The sequence below is a fragment of the Ursus maritimus genome, unplaced genomic scaffold, assembly GCF_017311325.1.
Source record: "Ursus maritimus isolate PB19 unplaced genomic scaffold, ASM1731132v1 scaffold_12, whole genome shotgun sequence".
Lineage (NCBI taxonomy): Eukaryota > Metazoa > Chordata > Mammalia > Carnivora > Ursidae > Ursus > Ursus maritimus.
In genome coordinates this window covers 47,119,781-47,140,275 of record NW_024423564.1, presented here as the reverse complement: position 1 = coordinate 47,140,275, position 20,495 = coordinate 47,119,781, and the positions used below count along the sequence as shown (strand labels likewise).

Sequence of the window (20,495 nt, the reverse complement as noted above, 5' to 3'; positions counted from 1 at the left end):
AGATACCATAAAAAGAATGGAAAGATGAGCCATATATTGAGAGAACTTGCAAAGAATCAGTATCCAGAATATGTGATGAACTCTTTCAAATGAATAAAACAAGAAAATATGTTCAGTTTTATTAGATATTAAGTAAAATGTTCTACCATGGTATGCACCACAGATTGGGAAAAAATTAAATTGTCTGACAATACTAAATTTTGGAAATAGTATGAAGAAATAAGAATTCTTATCCTTGTTAGTGGGAATTTAAATTGTACAGCTACATTGGAAAAAAATTCTATTACTTAGTAAATTTGGGCATATGCCTACCTCCTTGGAGAAACTTCTGTACATGTGCACTAGCAGACATATATAAGAATATTCTTAGCAACATTGCTTATGTTAGAAAAAAATGGAAAAAACCCAAAAGTCTGTCAACGGTAGAATATATAAGACAGTTGTGTTCTGTGAAGCACAAAGTGGTAAAAGTGAATAGATTATATACATCAACATAGAATAATGTTGATAACATAATATTGAATGAGAAGGCAAGTTGCAGAAGAAATCATACAGTATTATTCCATTCATATAAACAGACAAATCTTAGCAATATATATTTTAGTATTAGTAGACCTGTGGTAAAGTATAAATAAAAGTGAGGGAATGAGTAAAATAAAATTCGAGAAATTGGTTGCCTCAAGATGAGTAGGGTAGGAACCAAAAGACATGACAGAGGGGCATAAAGCAGCTTTGTTAAACTGGATTGAGGAATATGGGTCTTTGTTTTATCATCATAATTTTAAAAGAACATACATATATATACTCTTGTGTATTCACATTTCACAATAAAAAATTTAAAAAGACAAAACAATCATAAGATGAGTATAATGACCTACAAAAGACATGGTTCCTTAGCTTAAGGAGTTCCCAGTCTGGTTGTTTGAGAATCTCTGCCCTTCTTCTTTCATAGACTGAGTTGTGAAGAACTTTTTCCTTTATCTTTGTTTCCTTTCTACATTCTGTTACCATTTTTCTCTCTTCTTAAATTGCATGCTTAGCTCGTTCATTTCAGCCTTCTGTTTTTTCTAATGTAAGCCTTTAAGGTGACAAATCACTCCCAATTACTCTAGCTGTCTCCTGCCATTTTTAACACAAAGTATTTTATTATCGCTTACGTGTATTTTATAATTTCCAATATGATTTCTCCTCTGACCCATGAGTTATTAAATTTAAATTTCTACAAAGCTTTTTAAAGTCATCTTTTGGTGAATCATTTATTACTTGCATTATGGTCCAAGAATTTGGTCTTTTTGTTACAAGTTCTTGAGTTTATTAAATTTATTAAGACTTTATGTCTAGTATATGGTTAATTGCAAATTTTTCATATGCACTTTTTAAATAAGTACTATCTATGGTTGAGTTCAGTATTCTCTATGTGTCCAGCAGGACAGTCTAGTGGCCATCAATTCTTCTATAGCTTTTCTTTTTGTCTATTTTGAATCCATTTTTGAGAGATATTTGTCAAAATACCCTGTTATGATGTTACCTCCTTGTAGATAAGTCAAATTTTTCTTTAAATGTTTTAAAGGTAATGATAGTGGGTGCATACAAGTTTAGATATATATATTCCTGGTGAGCTAGTGTTTTTTTAACATATGGCCACTCTCTACTAATAGATTTTGCTTTAAATCAGTATTGTTGCATAAACTTTATTATGGTAAATTTTGACAATTTTATCATTTTTTCATCACGTATTCAGTGGATCACTAGTAATAAGATATAGCTTGATTATCTTTTATTTTAATCTGCCCTGATAGTTTTTGTTTTTTAATTAGAGAAATTAATCCATATTTATTGATGACAACTCTTGGTATATTTGCATAAATTTATTCCATGCTAGTCTTCATTTTTATCTATATTGCTTCTTTTAAGTATTTACTTATTTTTCATTATATTTATTAAAGATATATTTTTTCTTTTTGTTTTATTCCATTTATTTTGCTTCTATCCTGTAGGAAATTTTATACCTATTGCTATTTCTTTAGTTGTTACCCTAGAAATTAATCTAAAGTTAATCAGTATTTTACCCTCCTCACAAACAGAGCAAACATCTGAGACTGTTTTATTTTATTTATTTTTAAGATTTGTTTATTTATTTGAGGAGGGGTCAGGGGGATGGCTAGTGGGAGGGGGAGAGAGAAACCCAAGCAGACTCCTCCCTGAATGCAGAGCGCCACAAGGCACTGGATCTCATGACCCTGAGATCATGACCCTGAGATCATGACTTGAGCTGAAACCCAGAATTGGAGGCTTAACCAAATGTGCCACCCAGGCACTCCATCAGAAACTGTCTTAACCTGACTATCTCTTGCCTGATACATATGCCTTTGTTGTTCAGATTTTTAGTTCTACCTAGATTTATTGAGCTATTATTGATGTATAACATATGCAAATTTAAAGTGTACAGTGTGATGATTAAATAAATGTATATATTGCAAAATAGTTACCACAATAAGGTAATAAGGTATCAGTAAGGTACAACATCCCCATCCTTCCACATAATTAGGATTTGTGTGTGTGTGTGTGTGTGTGTGTGTGTGTGTGTGTGTGTGTGGTAATAACATTTAAGATCTACCTTCTTTAAAACTTTCAAGTATATAATACAGTATTGATAATTATAGTCACCATGCTGTGCATTAGATCTCCAGGTCTTATTTATCTTATAGCTGGGAATTTGTACCCTTTAACCAACATCTTCCCATTTCTCCCATCCCACAGTCCCTGACAACCACCATTCTACTATTTCTCTGAGTTCAACTTCTTTAGATTTTACATATAATTGAAATCATACAGTATTTTTTTGTCTTTCTCTCTCTGACTTATTTCACCTAGCATAATGCCCTTGAGGTTCATCCATATTGTCACGAAAGGCAGGATTTCCTTCTTTATATGAGTGAATAACATTCCTTTGTATATAAATATATATACACCACACCTTTATTCACTCATCTGTTGATGGGCACTTAGGTTGTTTCTTATGTGTTACTACACTTATGTGTTATTATACTTGCATGTTATTTTATATATATATACATTTTTATATAATATATTATTCTTATGTGTTATTATACTATTATTCACAATAGTGAATAATGCTAACATGGCGGTGGAGATATCTCTTTGAAATAGGTGTTTTCATTTCCTTTGTGTATATACCCAGAAGTGGGATCGCTGAATCATATGGTAGTTCTATTTTTAATTTTCTGAGGAACCTCCATACTGTTTTTCATAGTGACTGCACCAGTTTACATTTCTACCAACAGTGCACAGGGTTCCCTTGTCTCCACAGCCTTACCAACACGTGTTTCTTCTCTTTTTGGTAATAGCCATTCTGACAGGTGTGAGGTGATGTCATTGGTTTTGATTTGCATTTCCTGATGATTAGTGATGTCAAGCATATTTTCACGTACCTGTTGACCATTTGTATGTCTTCTTTGGAAAAGTGTCTATTCAAGTCCTTTACCCTTTTTTAAATCAGGTTGCGTTTGTTTTGTTTTGTTTTGTTTTACTATTGAGTTCTATCAGTTCCTTTTACATTTTGGATATTAACTCCTTACTAGATAAATGGTTCACAAATATTTTCTCATTCCACAGGTTACCTTTGTATTTTGCAGATCGTTTCTTTTGCTGTGCTTTTTAGTGTGATGTAGTCTCACTTATTTATTTTTGCTTTTGTTGTTTGTGCTTTTGATGTCATGTCCCAAAAACCTTTGCCAAAACCAATGCAAAGAGCTTTTTACCTATGTATGTTTTCTCTTAGTACTCCTACAGTTTCATATCTTACATTTAAGTATTTAAGCCACTTTGAATTAAGTTTTATTAGTCGTATAAGATACAACTTCATTCTTCTGCATGTGGCTGTCCAGTTTTCCCATCACTGTTTATCGACTAGACTATCCTTTCGGCTTTTTGGCTCCATTGTCAAATATTCATTGAATGTATGTGAGCGGGTTTATTTCTCGGTTCTCAGTTCTGTTCCATTGATCTATATGTCTATTTTTATGCCATTGCGAAACTGTTTTGACCTTTGATTTTTTTAATCCTGTAATTAGAAATTTTGCCATTATTTTATATAGCTAATGTTTATTTAGATTTAACCACATGTTTGTTTAATTTAAAAAAATTTTAATGCTATTACTTCTTGCAGCTCAACTGTGTCTGCTAGAGTCCTCTGCCTTCTTCCTAAAGATGCCTTTTGAGGGGCGCCTGGGTGGCTCAATCACTTGAGCGTCCTACTCTTGATTTTGGCTCAGGTCCTAATCTCAGGATCTTGAGGTGGAGGTCCGAGTCAGGCTCTGTGCTCAGTAGGGAATCTGCTTGAGATTCTCTCCCTTTCCCTCTCCCTGTGCCCCTCCCCCTGCTCATGTGCTCACTCTCTCCCTTGCTCTCTCAAGTAAATAAATAAATCTTTTTTAAAAAAATGTATCTTTTGACAGTTGTTTTAGTGAAGGTGTCTTGGTAATAAACTCAGTTTGTCTTTATCTAAAAATGCTGTCATTTTGCCCTTTTCCTAAAAAAATAGCTGCAAATATTTTATTATTTATTCTTTGTACTTTAGTACAACTAATGAGTCATTGCTTTAATTGTTAAATCTTCTTTCTCAATCTCAATCTTTAGAAGGTAATCTCTCCTTTGGTAATTTGTAAGATCTATCGCCGTTGATACTCTGCAAATTCATGTAAGTCTAGATGTAGGTTATTTTTCATTTAACTTATTTAGAATTTTTTGAGCTTCCTCAATCTGAAGATGAGGGTCTCTCAACAATTTTGGAATTCCTCAGGTGCCTCATCCTCTTTTTCTCTAATAAATTTTACTTACATTTTAACAGTTCTTCTTGCTGTGTTCTTCATGTCATTTAACCAGTCTTTTCTATTTTCCATCCCCTTGTTAATTTCTTAACATCTAGCTCACTATTACTTTCTCCAGCAATGTTTATTATTCTGATCTGTGAGCTCTCTGTAATAATCTCCTCTTCTATCATCATGCTTTCAAATCACGCTTTTATTTCTTTAAACATATTAAATACATATAAATTGCATTTTGTGTTTTATAATTCTAATATCTGCATTATTTTGAGGCAAGATCATTTGTTTTTCTGCATCATCTCATTCAGTTGATTATTTATTATATATTTAGTGATTTATTAAAAAATGATACCGTATTTGTTAGAACTTTATCTGTGGGAGTTCATTGAGGTCTGACTTTCCTTCAGAGGACATTTGTATTTACTTTTACCAGACATTTGGGGGCAATAGTAATCTAGAACCACTTGTAATTCTGGATTGGGTTTTAGGAAGCCTTATGAATACTGGGAATTCCAGACCCTAACTCAGGGGAAGATAGACCGTGATTGGTAAGCCCTAGGAGGCTAATTTTCATTTTTCTTTGTGTTTTTGTTTTTATTTCTTCCTTTCCTTTTTTCGTACTCTTTTTCTTTCCTTTCTTCCCTCTCTTCATTCCTTTCTTCCTCTTGGCCTTCCTTCTTTCCCTTCCTTTCCTTATTTGTTGCTTCTTTATCTTTCCTGGTTTTTTTTTTTTCTTTCCCTCTTCTTTCTCTCTCCATTTTTCCTTCCTTCCTTCCTAGCTTCCTTCCCTCCTTCCTTCATTTCTTCCTTCCTTCCTTTCTTCTTTCTTTCTTCTCTTTTCTTTCTTTCTTCTCATTTCACTCAGAGTCAAAACTAAGAAAGACATGCATTCCCCACTGACCCTCTTTGAAAGACTCAGTTTTTTCTAGTTCACTCACAGAGGATGTCACCCTTAGGAAAACCCAGTTCTAACTGGAGTGGCTCATAAGCCAATTTCCCACTCTATTCATACCCCAAGCAGTTTTCCATCCCTCTGTTTGAAAGCCTTCAGGCACCACAACCAGTATCTATCACCAGAGCAGAGGTTAAATGTAGACCTACTCAACTCTCTGTATTAATATTTTCTTATTATCTGGAATTGGAGGAATTTTGTACTTTATAGCCAGAGCTTAGTTATGCATTAAAGGAGTATGTGTGTAGCTTTGCTACACTAAAATATTCTTCTATGAATATTTAGTCCACCATACTTCTAAAAACAGAAATTGACAGAAGCATTTCATGTCTTTTTTTTTTTTTTTTTAAGATTTATTTGTTTATTTTAAAGAGAGAGAGAGAGAATGCACAGATTGGGGGACAGAGGGAGCACCACCCAGGCACCCCTCATTTTATGTCTTTAATTTCAATGGTGAACATGGACCGTAGCATGTTATAGGTATTCACTAAATATATTCTAAATATATGTAAATGTAAACTCAGAGCATTCACTCCAAGATCGAAGTCTCCTCATGCTTTAAAACAAATCATTGCAGCTAGATTAAGTTACACATTCTTTGAGTTGGGAGTATCTTTAGATGCTATAGAAAGTTAAAATGTTATCCCTCTTTAGCCTTCATCTGCCTAACCTGTGCCGGCTCTTGGGTGATCCATTTTTTCATCCCTCTTCCAGGTATACTTTCATGAATCTACCCCACCGCTATCATCAACATCATTTGGTGCAGATATCCTACTTCTGTGTTTACATAACACCGGATATTTATCTTCACACAGTTTTATTTTTCACATTGTAATTAATTTATTGTGTAAATATTAAATTGTAAGCAATCTGAGCTCAGTTGCTGTGTCTTATTCATTTTGTGTCCCTTGCACTTAGCATAGTATCTCGTTTGTAGCAAATAGCAATTCATGGTTTTCCATGAATAAATGAATAATATATCTCTTAGAATATACATTTTTGGGTCTAAATATGTTTTATTTTCCTCACTCAGGACTTTATCTCTTGTGTCAGCTCCTTAGAAAATACCTAACCATTGCTTTCTGGAGTCAGTAATTTAAATTGCATACTCTTCTCAAACCAATTTCTGTCAGAGTTAAATTGCTTCCTTTTGCCCAAGAAAGAGAACACTTCAGTTCAAAAATATTTTAAGACTCAAACAGTTTTAATGTTTTTGAAATCTGAAATATCTTTAGCAAATGAAAGACAGGATAACCATTACCATTAACAGTCTTACTCTAATTAGCTATTAATTATATTTGCTGTTTTATACTATATGAAAGAATCACAGCTAGTTCATAATCATTCTTTATTTCATTTTCATTCAAAGCTTGAATCTTGAAAGAATCATTAAAATGCCTTCTAAGTTCTTTGCCAATTTGTAGACATCATGACTCATATTCAAAGTTCACTGCTTTGTTTATGAAATTTGGATTCCACTGAGATTGTTTACCTATCTGAAGCTTCCAGTTCAGTTAAGTACCACTCTCAGCTGGAATTTATCAGTGTCCTCATTTTCCCTTGACTTATCTAAGTATACTTATATATTTATGCAGTATATTTAGATATTTATGCAGCATATAGTATGTACAAGACATGGTGCTAGCCACTTTGGCATGTACAAAGGTGAAACAAGTGATATCCAGATGAATTAGACATGAATCCCACTTTCAAAGACCTCTCATCATCTAGAAAAATAAGATATAGGGGCACCTGGGTGGGTCAGTTGGTTAAACGTCTGCCTTCGGCTCAGGTCATGATCCCAGCGTCCTGGGATTGAACCCCGCATTAGGCTCTCTGCTCAGTGGGGAGCCTGCTTCTCCCTCTTCTTCTGCCTCTTTCTCCCTCTGCCTGCTGCTCCCCCTGCTTGTGCTCTCACTCTCTGTCAAATAAAAAATAAAATCTTTAAAAAAAAAAAAGAAATGGATTACTATATAGGGGTGCCTCTGTATTTGTGTATATAAATATTCAGAATGGCCAACAGTTATTAGCTCTTACTATGTGCCAAACACAGTTTTACACATTTACAAGTAAATAATTTCATTAATTCCAGGGGTACTGATTATAAGACATGTCATTATTGTACCACTAAGGAAGATACACTCCTTAAAAATTATAACTTGCTCTTTTTTTTTTGAAGATTTTGTTTATTTAGTGGGAGAGAGTGTGTGTGAACAGCGGGGGTGGGGGGTGCAGAGGAGAGAGGATCTCAAGCAGACTCTGTGCTGAGCACAGAGCCTGACTTGGGGCTTGATCTCACAATCCTGAGATCATGACCTGAGCCGAAACCAAAAGTTGGACACTTAACTGACTGAGCCACCCAGGAAGCCCCAAAATTATAATTTGCTCTTGATTATAAGATTCAGTCCAAATATCAAAGATGTTAATATGTGAAAAAATGCAGTACTTAAAACTGATGAAATATAGTAACTCATTTAATCATCTCAACAACCTTCCAACTAGGCAATGTTATTTTTCCCATTTTTACAAATGAAGAAATTCGTAGAGTTCAGAGATGTTAGGTAATTTGCCCAAGATCACACAGCTAGAACCAGATGCATGGGAATTGAACCCACATCAGGATGATTCCAAATGCCATGCTCTTAGCCTCTATACCACAGGAGTGTTAGATTTTCCATGTAATAAGATGTTCAGGAGTTTCTATACCTTTTGTTCCTGACATAGCTTCATTTAAAATTGGAGAAGAATTGGGGCACCTGGGTGGCTCAGTCAGTTAAGTGTCTGCCTTTGGCTCAGGTCATGATCTCAGGGTCCTGAGATTAAGCCCCGTGTCAGGCTTCCTGCTCAGCAGGGAGTCTGTTTGTCCCTCTCTGTATGCGCCTTCCCCCAACTCACGTTCACACTCTCTCTCTGAAATAAATAAATAAAATCTTTTAAAAATAAAATAAAATAAAATCGGAGAAGAATATAGGGATCTCTATTAATTCTTTTTCTTTAATTTCATTTTTTTCCGAGTTTTTGTTTGAATTCTAGTTAGTCAACATACAGTGTAAATTACTTTGAGGTATAGAATTTAGTGATTTATCACTTACATACGACACCCAGTGCTCATCATAACGAGTGTCTTCCTTAATACCCATCACCCATTTAACCCATCCCCCCACCTCCCTTCTAGTAGCCATTAGTTTGTTCTCTATGTTAAGAGTCTCTTTCTTGTTTGCCCTCTCTCTTCCCCCCACCCCCAGCTATATTCATTTTTTTTCTTTCTTAAATTCCACATATGTGTGAAGTCATATGGTATTTTTCTCTTTCTGACTGACTTATTTCACTTAGCATAATAGTCTGTAGCTCCATCCACATCATTTACAAATGGCAAGATTTCATTCTTTTTTGATAGCTGAGTAATATTCTCTTTTTTTTTTTTAATATTTTATTTATTTATTTGACAGAGATAGAGACAGCCAGCGAGAGAGGGAACACAAGCAGGGGGAGTGGGAGAGGAAGAAGCAGGCTCATAGCAGAGGAGCCTGATGTGGGGCTCGATCCCATAACGCGGGGATCACGCCCTGAGCCGAAGGCAGACGCTCAACCGCTGTGCCACCCAGGCGCCCCTGAGTAATATTCTCTTGTATAAAAAATACTACATCTTCTTTATCCATTCATCAGTCAATGGATATTTGGGCTCTTTTCATAATTTGGCTATTATTGATAATGCTGCTACAAACATTAGGTTGCATGTATCCCTTCAAATTAGTATTTTTGTATCATTTGGGTAAATAGTAGTGCAATTGCTGGATCCTAGGGTAGTTCTATTTTTAACTTTTTGAGGAACCTCCATACTGTTTTCCAGAGTGGCTGCACAGTTTGCATTCCCAGCAATGGTGCAGGAGGTTTCCCCTTTCTCCATGTCCTTGCCAACACCTGTTATTTCCTGTGTTGTTAGCCATTCTGACTGCTGTGAGGTGATATCTCATTCTAGTTTTGATTTATATTTCCCTGATGTTGAGTAATGTTGATCATCTTTTCATGGGTCTGTTAGCCATCAGGCTATCTTCTTTGGAAAAATGTCTATTCACGTCTTCTGCCCATTTTTTAACTGGATCATTTAGTTTTGGGGTGATGAGTTTTTTAAGTTCTTTATATATTTTAGATACTAACCCTTTATCAGATATGCTACTTGCAAATATCTTCTCCCATTCTGAAGGTTGCCTTTTAGTTTTGTTGATTGTTTCCTTTGCTGTGTAGAAAGCTTTTTATTTTGATAGTCTCAATAGTTTATTTTTGCTTTTGTTTCCCTTTTCTCAGGAGACGTATCTAGTAAGAAATTGCTATTGCCAATGTCAAAGAGGTTAATGCCTCTGTTCTCCTCTAGGATTTTAATGGTTTCCTTTCTCACATTTAGATCTTTAATCCATTTTGAATTTACTTTTGTGTATGGTGTAAGAAAGTTGTCTGGTTTCGTTTATTTGCACGTTGCTGTCCAGTTTTCACAACACCATTTGTTGAAGAGACTTTTTCCATTATAGAAAACCCAAAAGACACCACCAAAAAATTCGTAGAACTGATAGACAAATTCAGAAAAGTCACAGGATACAAAATAAAAATACATAAATCTGTTGCGTTTCTATACACCAATCATGATGCAGCAGAAAGAGAAATCAAGGAATCTGTCCCATTTACAATTGTACCAAAAACCATAAGATACCTAGGAATAAACCTAACCAAAGAGGTAAAAGATCTCTACTCTGAAGATTGTAAAACACTGATGAAAGAAATTGAAGATGACACAAAGAAAGGGAAAAACACTCTATATTCATGGATTGGAAAAACAGATATTGTTAAAATGTCTATACTACTCAAAGTTCTCTTTCCTAGGTTTTCTGTATAGCATGTTGAAATTCTAGCATTACATGAAGTATTGGAAATAATTGTTGTACGGAGCCAAAAATGCCTAACAAAAAGCAAGAAATTGTATATTTTATCTTAAGTAACAACCAGTACAATCTAGTTAGAAAGCTAACAAGTTAAGAAATAACAACTATGTACTACATTGTTTTTGCCTACAAATAATGAATTACATGAAAGAACAAGCAGTAGTTAAATGTCCTGTGGGCCAATTGCATAGTCATGAATACCGGACACTTTATCTGTGGAAATTCAGCAAAACAGAATTAGAAATGTCAAATAGAAAAGATCTCATTAAAATAATTCTTCCAGAAATGAATAAGAAATTCTGTCCAACTGTTCATATCTTGGGCAGTCAAAATAAGATTGACATAGCTAAAAAATCTAACATTGTTTCCCAGAATGTGGTACCGGAAACATGTACATCAAAATAATTAGATCACTAGAGTGCTTGATTAAAAATGCAGATTTTGACCCACATCCCAGACCCACCTCATCAGTACTTCTTTGGGTCAAGTCCAAGAATCCACATTTTAAATAAGCACCTCCACTTAGCAATGATTAAAACCATGCTGGATTTGAGAACCATTGCTTTAAAACTTGACTCTTCCCCATGTAGTACTTTGACTGATGGCAGAAGTGAACCAATCACTAGTGATTTTTTTTTTTTTACCAAATATCAAAAGTTAAATGTTTCATTTGTTAGATATTTGTGAAGCAGTGTGGAGGGACACAAAAGAAATGTGAGCCCATGTTTTCAGTTGTATTGCAGTTCTTGGATGTTATATAAACAATTGTTGGAGATGATTAAATGGAAGTAATACATGGTTTCAGAGAAAGAGATTGAGGTTATCCTGGTAGTTGTGGAAATAGAAAGGAAGGGACAACTCCAGAAAGTATTTGAAAGAAAAAAATTAGTAGAATCAGGGGCCAATTTAACATTAATAGTAAACAGAAGGGGAAGAAATGGAATACCTTGCGTTTTGAATTTGGATAGCAGAGAATAGCGAGGCATGAACATGGAGATGTAATGTGAAGCATTCTGAAAAGAATTGAGAGTGTGAGTGTGGGAGGTGAGACTTTTGCAGCTGGCCCTTTTATTACCCCATTTATAAAAATGGTGAATTGAATTTTGTTACTAACTTTATGTACGAATGGATTTAACCAAATGGAGAACTAATTAATCATTATTTTCTTTTACAGCAATTGTTCAACTGTCAAGCTCTAAGAAAACTAAGTATTCCTGATAATGATCTTTCAAATCTGCCAACCACTATTGCTAGTTTAGTTAATCTTAAAGAACTCGACATCAGTAAAAATGGTAAGATTCTCATCTTATCTCTAAATAACTTGAATTTTTAATTGAAAATGTGCTTTGTTTTCTCTTAGCAAATGATATAACACTTTTTATTTGGTTTTATTGTAACTCGAAGTTGATTTTCTTGAAAAGTTAAATCTTAAACCATAAATCAAAGTGAAAATTTCTCTCCCCTCCACTTATTAACGTCCCTGACTCACTCAGGAGCTTTTTCCACTCTGTATTCAGATACTTGATTTAATCTTTTGTAGAACATTTTACTACCTTTACACTGTTTATTTCCCTCATAATCAGAGTAAAACTTTTTCCAACGTGGTCAATAAGGCCTACCTGTTCACCCTCCTTGGAATTGAACTCCCAATTTCCGTTCTCTGCTCCATTTCCCCCATAGCACTGACCATCTTCTCAGTATTGTAGAATTTACTTATTTCTTATGGTTATTGCCTATCTTTTCCTACCTCAGAATGTAAATTCTGTTATTAGACAGGAGGGACTTTTCTGTTTTGGTCGCTGATGTATCTCTCTGAAATGTCTTGAGCAGTGGCTAGAAAAAATAAGTGCTCAGTAGTATTTGTTATATTTCTGGCCAAACTTATATGTGTGGTGATGTTGTTAAATGCTGATGCTAATGTTGATATTCTTGTTAATGACATTTTCCTTTAAATGTTTGTGGGAGTCTCCCGTGTCCTCAGATATTCATAAATCTTGATTTCCTTCCAAATGAATGTGCCTCCTCATTTTATTAGAATAAAGCAAGGATTAATCAAAAAGTTTTATGTCTAGGCACTGTGAGGATATAAAACATGACCCCTCCATCATTAAGCAAGTTGGTTAAACTTTGTGTGTGTGTGTGTGTGTGTGTGTGTGTGTGTGTGTGTGTGTGTGTGTGTTGCTTTGGTTTTTTCAAGCTATCAGTCTGGTGGCAGAGGAACAGGCATGAACAAAACAAGGCCCTGTCCTCATGAAACTTACATTCTAGTGGATGCATTAGACATTGAACAAGTAATTATGGATGATTAAATAAACAATTAGAGTGAAGATACATTGAATGTGAAGGGCACGTATACTAGTGGAATAAATCCATTTGGTGTGGTTAAGGAAAGTTACCCTAAGAAATGATACCTAAGCCCAGACGGGACAAATAGAAGTTGTTATTCAATGGGTATAAAATTTCATTTATGCTGGATGAATACATCACAGAGATCCATTTTACAACTTGATGCCTATCATTAACAATACAATATTGTGCAATTCAAAATTTGTTAAGAGGGCAAATTTCATGTTAAATGTTGTTATCACAAAAAACAAATAGTAGGGGGACAGAAGAAAACCCTAGGAGGTTCTGGATATATCTATTATCTTATTTGTGATGATGGTATCATTGGTTTTTGCATATGTCCAAAGTCATCAAATTGTATACATTAAATACGTGTAGTCTTTTGTGTATCAATTATACTTCAATACTACTTTATTATTAGGGAATAGTTCAATAAAGCCTATGACTTGAGGAATTCCATGAGGTACAGTAGCATCTGAATAAAAGAGAACATTTCATTTGAAGAAAACAATAGACTGCCAACAGGGAAACACACATCTTTCTACACCAACGTAACTTACCACATAGAAGGTTTACAGAAAGACAATTCTTAAAAGGACTATGTGTTGACTTAGAGAGAATGGCAGCTAGATTTAGGCCCATTGAAAGATGACATTGTCTACCTTTATTCTTTTGAGAATAGATTTATAGGCCACACATTTGTGTGGATAGATATTTCTATACTTATATTGATTATATACTTAAAAACATTCACATATCAAATTCTATTTTCAAATTACAATTCTGAGAGATATCATATGGCCAAAAATAACACATCTCTTGGTCTTCTGGCAGGTTTAGCTGAGTAGTCTGAGTAAATAAATATCTATTTTTTTCAGGAGGATTAGAAAAAAAAATCATCCCCAAATATAAACGCAAGTCCTAAGAAACATTGTTATTTTATAATAATATCCTAGTGGTCCTCTTGCATCAAGAAATTTTTTTTTTACCAGGAAGTGAACTTCAAGTTACACTTATTTGATTCAGAAAGAAGTCTGTGAGCATCCTTAGAAGTCATTCTGGATATTATTTAGGGAGTTTCTGCTGTGCTTATGATCTCTGTATTCTGGAAATATTTAAGCAAAAAAATGTGCTAGACATGGTGAAGCAATCTGCAAAGTTAGTATAGTACAAAAGGTTTGACGAACATGATGTTATATCAGCCATTGATAGAAGTTACACAAACAGTAAAAGATTTTGACACATCAGTCCTTTTACAAAATTATACCTAAAAAAGCTGTCCCTGAATTCTGTGGCAGAGACCTAGACAGTGACTTAACGAGCATAATACATCCTTTGGAAATCTGCCAAGGGAAGAAAGAGTAGATAGGAAAAAATAAATGCAGTGTCAGCATCACAGTTGACAAGGTTGGAATAGTCCTGGTGGAGGAGTTAAGGTATGAGAGAATGTAATCTGTATTGGCATTTAGGTATCGGCAGTAGAACGTTTAATTTTGAGGCAGGGACTCACTCAAGTACTAGTCAATCTAGGTAAAAATTTTCTTGAAATGTGCCTGAATTTGATAAGTGACCTTTTATGACAAAACTAAGTCACTTGGAGGCTGAGGTTAAATCTGATCTTGATTGTCCATGTGGTCCCAAATCTTTACTTTTCATATGCATTTCTGCCACCTGACATCCTGATTCACCATTTTCCCTCCATAATTCAAAAATACTCTTTTATATTAAAAGCTTTAAGTGAACTCTTGTGTACAGAAAAAATATCTACACAATTTGTGTGAATAGCTTTCATCTACCTTTCTAACCACAATTCCAACCGACTCATATCCCATTCCATTTCATTCTCGGGTAATGCCAAATTGTTCCCAAATGCATCAGGCTGGTTACTTGTGACACAAGGAACTATACTATTTTCTCTGCCCAAAATATTCCCTCCTCCCCACTGCTGTACCTCCTCAACCAGAGTCCTCCGCACCTTTAAAAGACCTTTCAGATATCATTTTTTCTGAGAAATATTCCTGACCCTTTTTACACAAAGAGACTCAATTGTTTTATCTATGGATATGCTATTTACCTTTTTTAGGTCTTATTTTGTGTCTTCCAGGTAGGGTTTTGTGATTTCCTTCAAGAGAGACTTACACACATTTTATTAGAGTTATTTCTAAGCAATTTATTAGTTTTATATCATGTTCATTTTTTAAGTACTTTTTAAAATTTTAGTTGATGTTATATGGAAACATTACCAATTCTGATATCTTGATCTTATATTCAGCCATGGTGCTGAATACATGACCACTAGATTTGAATTCTTATGTATAAAATTGTATTTTCTGCATATGACAGTGTTTTTCTTTCCCATCCTTATACCTTCATATCTTTTGTGTCACTTCTGCCGAAGTTATACTTTCCTAGGAGATCACCTATTTCATCAGTTTTATTGTCACACATTGCCCATAGGCTTCTCCTACCCATTTTATAGATCTCTACCATACCTGTGCCTATTTCTCCCTATTTCTAATATTGTTTACTCATGCCATCTGTTTTTTCCTATTTTTATCGTCCGTCCTGTCAGAAGTTTTTCTATTTTACTAATCCTTTTAATAAAGCTTGTTAGTCTCTCTGTTGGTCGGTTTGTTTATTCTCCGTCATTAATTTTTACTTTTCTGCTTCCTACTGCAATTTTTATTATGCTCCTTCTACTTTCTTTGGGTTTACTCAGTTGCTTTTAGTATTCTAATATATTTGGGGCATTTTCAGTCATCACATTATTTTTATTGAACTATATTGCAGACTACATGGTCTGGATGATACTGATTTCTCATCATTTATTGACTTTCACATTGTGGCCAAGTATATTGTCAATTTTTGAAAATATTCCCTTTTGCTTATAATAAAAAAATAAAAATACATATCTTCTGGTTATTGAGTACACATTAAGGATCTACTAACACTACAATATACAATTACATATATACACACACACACACACACACACACACACACACACAGAAAGAGACAGAGAGAGGAGAGAGACAAGTAAAGAAACATTCATGCTGCATGAAAATCACCCTTCCTCTCTTAAGCCTTTCTGTTACCAAATTTACATGTAGCAATCCATGGGTAAATGCATCACTTTCCATGCCAATGGGTCTTTTATCATTTATTCCTCAGATCTTAATTCAATAGTAAAATAAAAATCCTATGTCTATTAGAGATAAATGCATTTTATGATATTGTGATCTCTGAATAAATAGCCTATGCCTGTTTGTAGAGCTGATACCCAGTCATAATAAATTGTTTTATATGATAAAGCAAGACAATAAATGATAAGGTTTAATTAGGTAGTGGTTCAGTTTTAAGTCTGATTGTTGATTTGTCATAGCTTCAAAGAGACTGATACTATAATTTAAGGACTTTAATGTAACTGCATTAACGTGAAAACCCTTCTTAATTCTGCAGCAATTAAGTGATTTTTCTCTCATCCTCTAAAACTTATTTCTGTACAAGAACATATTTGAACAGCATCATAGTGGGAAAAATCACTATTGTTAGTTAAAATGAAAGGCAATCAGAGTTGAAGGCATTATTATGTGTTTTACTAACTTGACAATTATTCCACCCTTTCCCCAAAGGCGTGCAAAACACTGACGACAAATACTATCCTCAACTTTCAATGAGGAGAGGGAATTTCTCTCAAACACACTAGAAAAAGAAGATACGGGTAACCAATTAAATGATAAAAATCTTTAAAAATTTGAGCATAAGAGAAACAGAGACTCTTAGTAGTATGTATATAAATTCTTAGGGAAATCTATTTTGGGTCACCTTATGTGAACTGGGAAGAAAATGTTACCGTGCAGTTGTTATCAACAATAAATATGCTTTTTTTGTGTCTGGCAAGTCATTAGACCATTTGTTTACAGTAAAGCTTAGTATTTTGCCCTATTAAATGGCTCCCTCACAACACTCTAAATGTGTTATTTATCTGAAAATCACTAGCGCTTCTCTTACTGTAAGACTACCTTTCCAGAGAGTCCACTTCTACCCAAGATTACAGAGTTAAAATAAACTGAGGATTGACTCCCTGTGTTTCCATTAGAGAATATCATGGCAACAAATACCAGGTCTGTTCTCTTGCCACCTTCTCAGCCTAATGCCGGGACTTTTAACTTTTTTTTTCTGTCTTCATCAAGAAATAAAATCAATAAGCAATGCTTGTGTGTATCACTAGCACTTACTCTTCAGGGGATGAAGTTTACAATTTGATAATATAACTAAATACATATTTTTAAAAAAGGAACTGCCCTGACACCCTCATCCTTCTGAGGTCTGTTCTGAGCTCTGTCACCTGAACTGATAACCTTTCCTTGAGTCATAGCAGAGCCGTTTCTGAGCTGAGTGATTAACCTGTCTTCTGTGTCTCTGTAAATCCTGAAAAATTCTAAGAGAACAAAACTGAACTGGTAAAAAGCATGTGAGCCTTCTCTCTACTACTCTGTACCTCCTCCCAGCATCGGTATAAACTCCTTGAGAACAAGAACTGCTACACCATACACTGTCAATATGCAGGTGTAGTAAGTGCTCAATAGGTGGTTGATTGATAATGAAGGAAAACTTCATTGGTCAAATATGAAGTAAGATTATTAAACAGTTCATTTCACTATTATGAATGCTTGTTTGCTTTTGAAGTAGAGAGAGAAAGGGAGAGAGTCAATCAGGTATCACTTTTTAACTCATTTGGTCTAAGTCAGATTTATTCCTCTGTGAATCAACTCATTGTTGGTCAAGGTCACAAAGACTTCTCAAAATTTTTGCCAGACATATTCCTAAGGCAGAATCAATTGCATGACTGTCTCAAATTATTGATTACCTTACCTGCATTTGGTTCTTCTCTTTATAGTGCCACTAAAATAGGCAGAGTCTTGCAGGAGACCTTTTGATTCTCCTTGCTTACGTTCCTACTGACTTCTTGATTCTCTTCACTAGAGTGGTTAGAGGTAAAGCAAAGCATAACATCTTGTTTATTTTTCCTGTTTTTTCTCTCTCTTTCCTTTAGGGTGTACTGACCTGTATACTTTCTCCCAATTTTACAAACCTAGTTGCTGAATGCTTTTGCTTTCTCATATGCAATAGATTGCTCCCTCTGAAATCTCTCTATAATCATTATTTCCTACTCAGTGGAGTATTGCTTCACTTACCAAATATCTTTGGGGAATGTAGGTTTATACACAAACTAATTTTCCAAAATAAAATTACAATGTATCCTTTTATATATCAAAATATTTTATTTTAATCATTCTGGTTAGAAATTGTTCCAAGAATGTTTCATATTGCATTATCTTCTTTAAATTGTTGTAAGTAGTGCAATCTAACTTTTCCAGGTTGACTCGAGTTCATCGTGGTCTGTCTTATTGAACTTTTTTTAGTATGTGTAGCTGCTTGTCTCTACACGAGATAAGAATGATAGACTTGAAGAGTTTTGTTATTGACTTTGTAGTTTTTCCCATCACCCCTTCTATTATCAGACATCAGTTATAATTTATTCATACTAATACCCTGCCAATTTGAGTAGCCTCCTACTCCAGTTGAACAGTATATAAAGAATAGAAACATTCTGAACTAGGCTTATAGCACTTGTTGCAGATATTTTAAATTCAGAAATAATTAACTTTATTCCTGACCACTACACTCAAAGTTTCAGGAAGTTGATACCATCTGAAATTTGATTGAAGGTAATTATAGAACAAATGCAGTTTATAGTGCCCCATGTAAAAATGCTACAGAGTCAATCTTGAGTGTGCAAAAAACTCAGAGTTCCAGAAAGTTGGGGTTGTTTGTATTTGACCTAGAGAGTATGTATGGAACAAATGCAACATTTAGTGCTCTGTTATAAATGCTACATTGTCAATCTTGCATATCTAAGACTTATACCCCAAAGTAGTTTAAATCCTAGATTTGATGGAGGCGGCTTAACATGGGTAAGATTTGATAGTATTTGGAATAAGGTTGGATAGGTTTCAAATCCTGGCCAGCCTCTGAGACTCAGTTTCTCCATTAGTTAAATGGGAGTAATAAACCACTTTAAAAAATTGTTGTGAAGTTGAAATAAAGCAAAGTGCTTATAACATTTCCTCAATAAAGTCCATTTTTTCTGCTCCTAAATCTAATTCAATTTACTAGATACACAAAAAAATGACAAAAATCAGTAACACAATGAAAATAAAATATTAGATGAAAATATTAAAATCTCATAAATATATTTCCTCCTTTATTTTATACAAGATATAACATTTTGTTTTTGTCTCTTATCAGCATATGGCACTTATATCACGGAATGAACCCTTTGGACTGATATCTATGAAATTTGGAAAACAAGCTTGTCAACATGCACTATACACAGCTATTATCATGTGTAATGATTCATTCAAAATTTATAAGTAATATAAATTTTAATGCATTTGAGAGAGCACTAATTCATTTCAAAATTTGATATTTGTAGGAAGTCTTTTATATTATGTTTGAATAGAAAGAGACACCTTTGAATCTTAAGTCTCTGTACTAAAATCAAGTATTTCTTTCCATTACCTTACTCTAAGATCTTTTAGTTCATTGCTTTAAGGTATTGATGTGAAAATATAATTAGATCCAATTTAATAAACACTTGCTGAGTTTTCATTTTTTTTCCTCGGTCTGATTGAGGAACTCTCAGGAATATCAAGAAATTGAATGTCAACTGATGAATCTCATTCTGCAACTCCATCCTCTTTTCAGATCACTTTCTTGTACAACTCCAATCATCATTTAACTCTATCAGAACCACCAATCTATTAATATTCTGGTGTATCCTTCCAATCTTGCCTTTTTTGTTCATTTTCTTTTGCCCTCTTTGCATGACTTGAATTCTGTGGTCACTCATCACATGACATGCTTGACACCCTTTCTCCTATCATATCACTCTGCTTGCTCAGTAAAATGATGAACCTGTCTGAATCCAACTCTCTACCTATTGCTAAAAGGGTCTAGAAAAACTACTCAATCGCACTGACCGATATCACTTAAATTCATGATAAAAAATCTGAAGTGCAACCTTAATACTTCCCCAAAGTCATGTTATGCTTCCTTAGTCCATTGACTCTCCTCTTCTGGTGGTTATTTCCTTTGTTCTCCTTTACAAACTCCCACATCTTCTCTCCTATCTTTGTGGCTACTGATTCTACTCTCCTGAAAATTTAAAGCTCTCAGATGATAACTTCCCAGACACTTAGCATAATATCTACCCATCTACAAGCATCTGCATCCATATTTCTGACTCCTGCCTATTGGTACAGTTGAACTATTCCTGTTCCTCTCTGAAGCCAGTCTCTCCACTAAATAACCACCCTCTCTTGCTTACCCATGGATATCACTCTATGTACA

At 34.3% G+C, this 20,495-nt stretch overlaps 1 protein-coding gene across 2 annotated transcripts in view; it reads left to right on the top strand.

Annotated features, from left to right (window-relative positions):
• The window catches only part of LRRC7 (leucine rich repeat containing 7), a 391,349-nt gene that overhangs the window by 99,068 nt on the left and 271,786 nt on the right, over positions 1–20,495 (top strand). For both annotated transcript variants that reach the window (XM_040627144.1, XM_008690729.2), the window contains exon 3: positions 11,908–12,025. In XM_040627144.1, the coding sequence (XP_040483078.1) occupies positions 11,908–12,025 (118 nt within the window). The remainder of the gene's footprint in view (positions 1–11,907; positions 12,026–20,495) is intronic.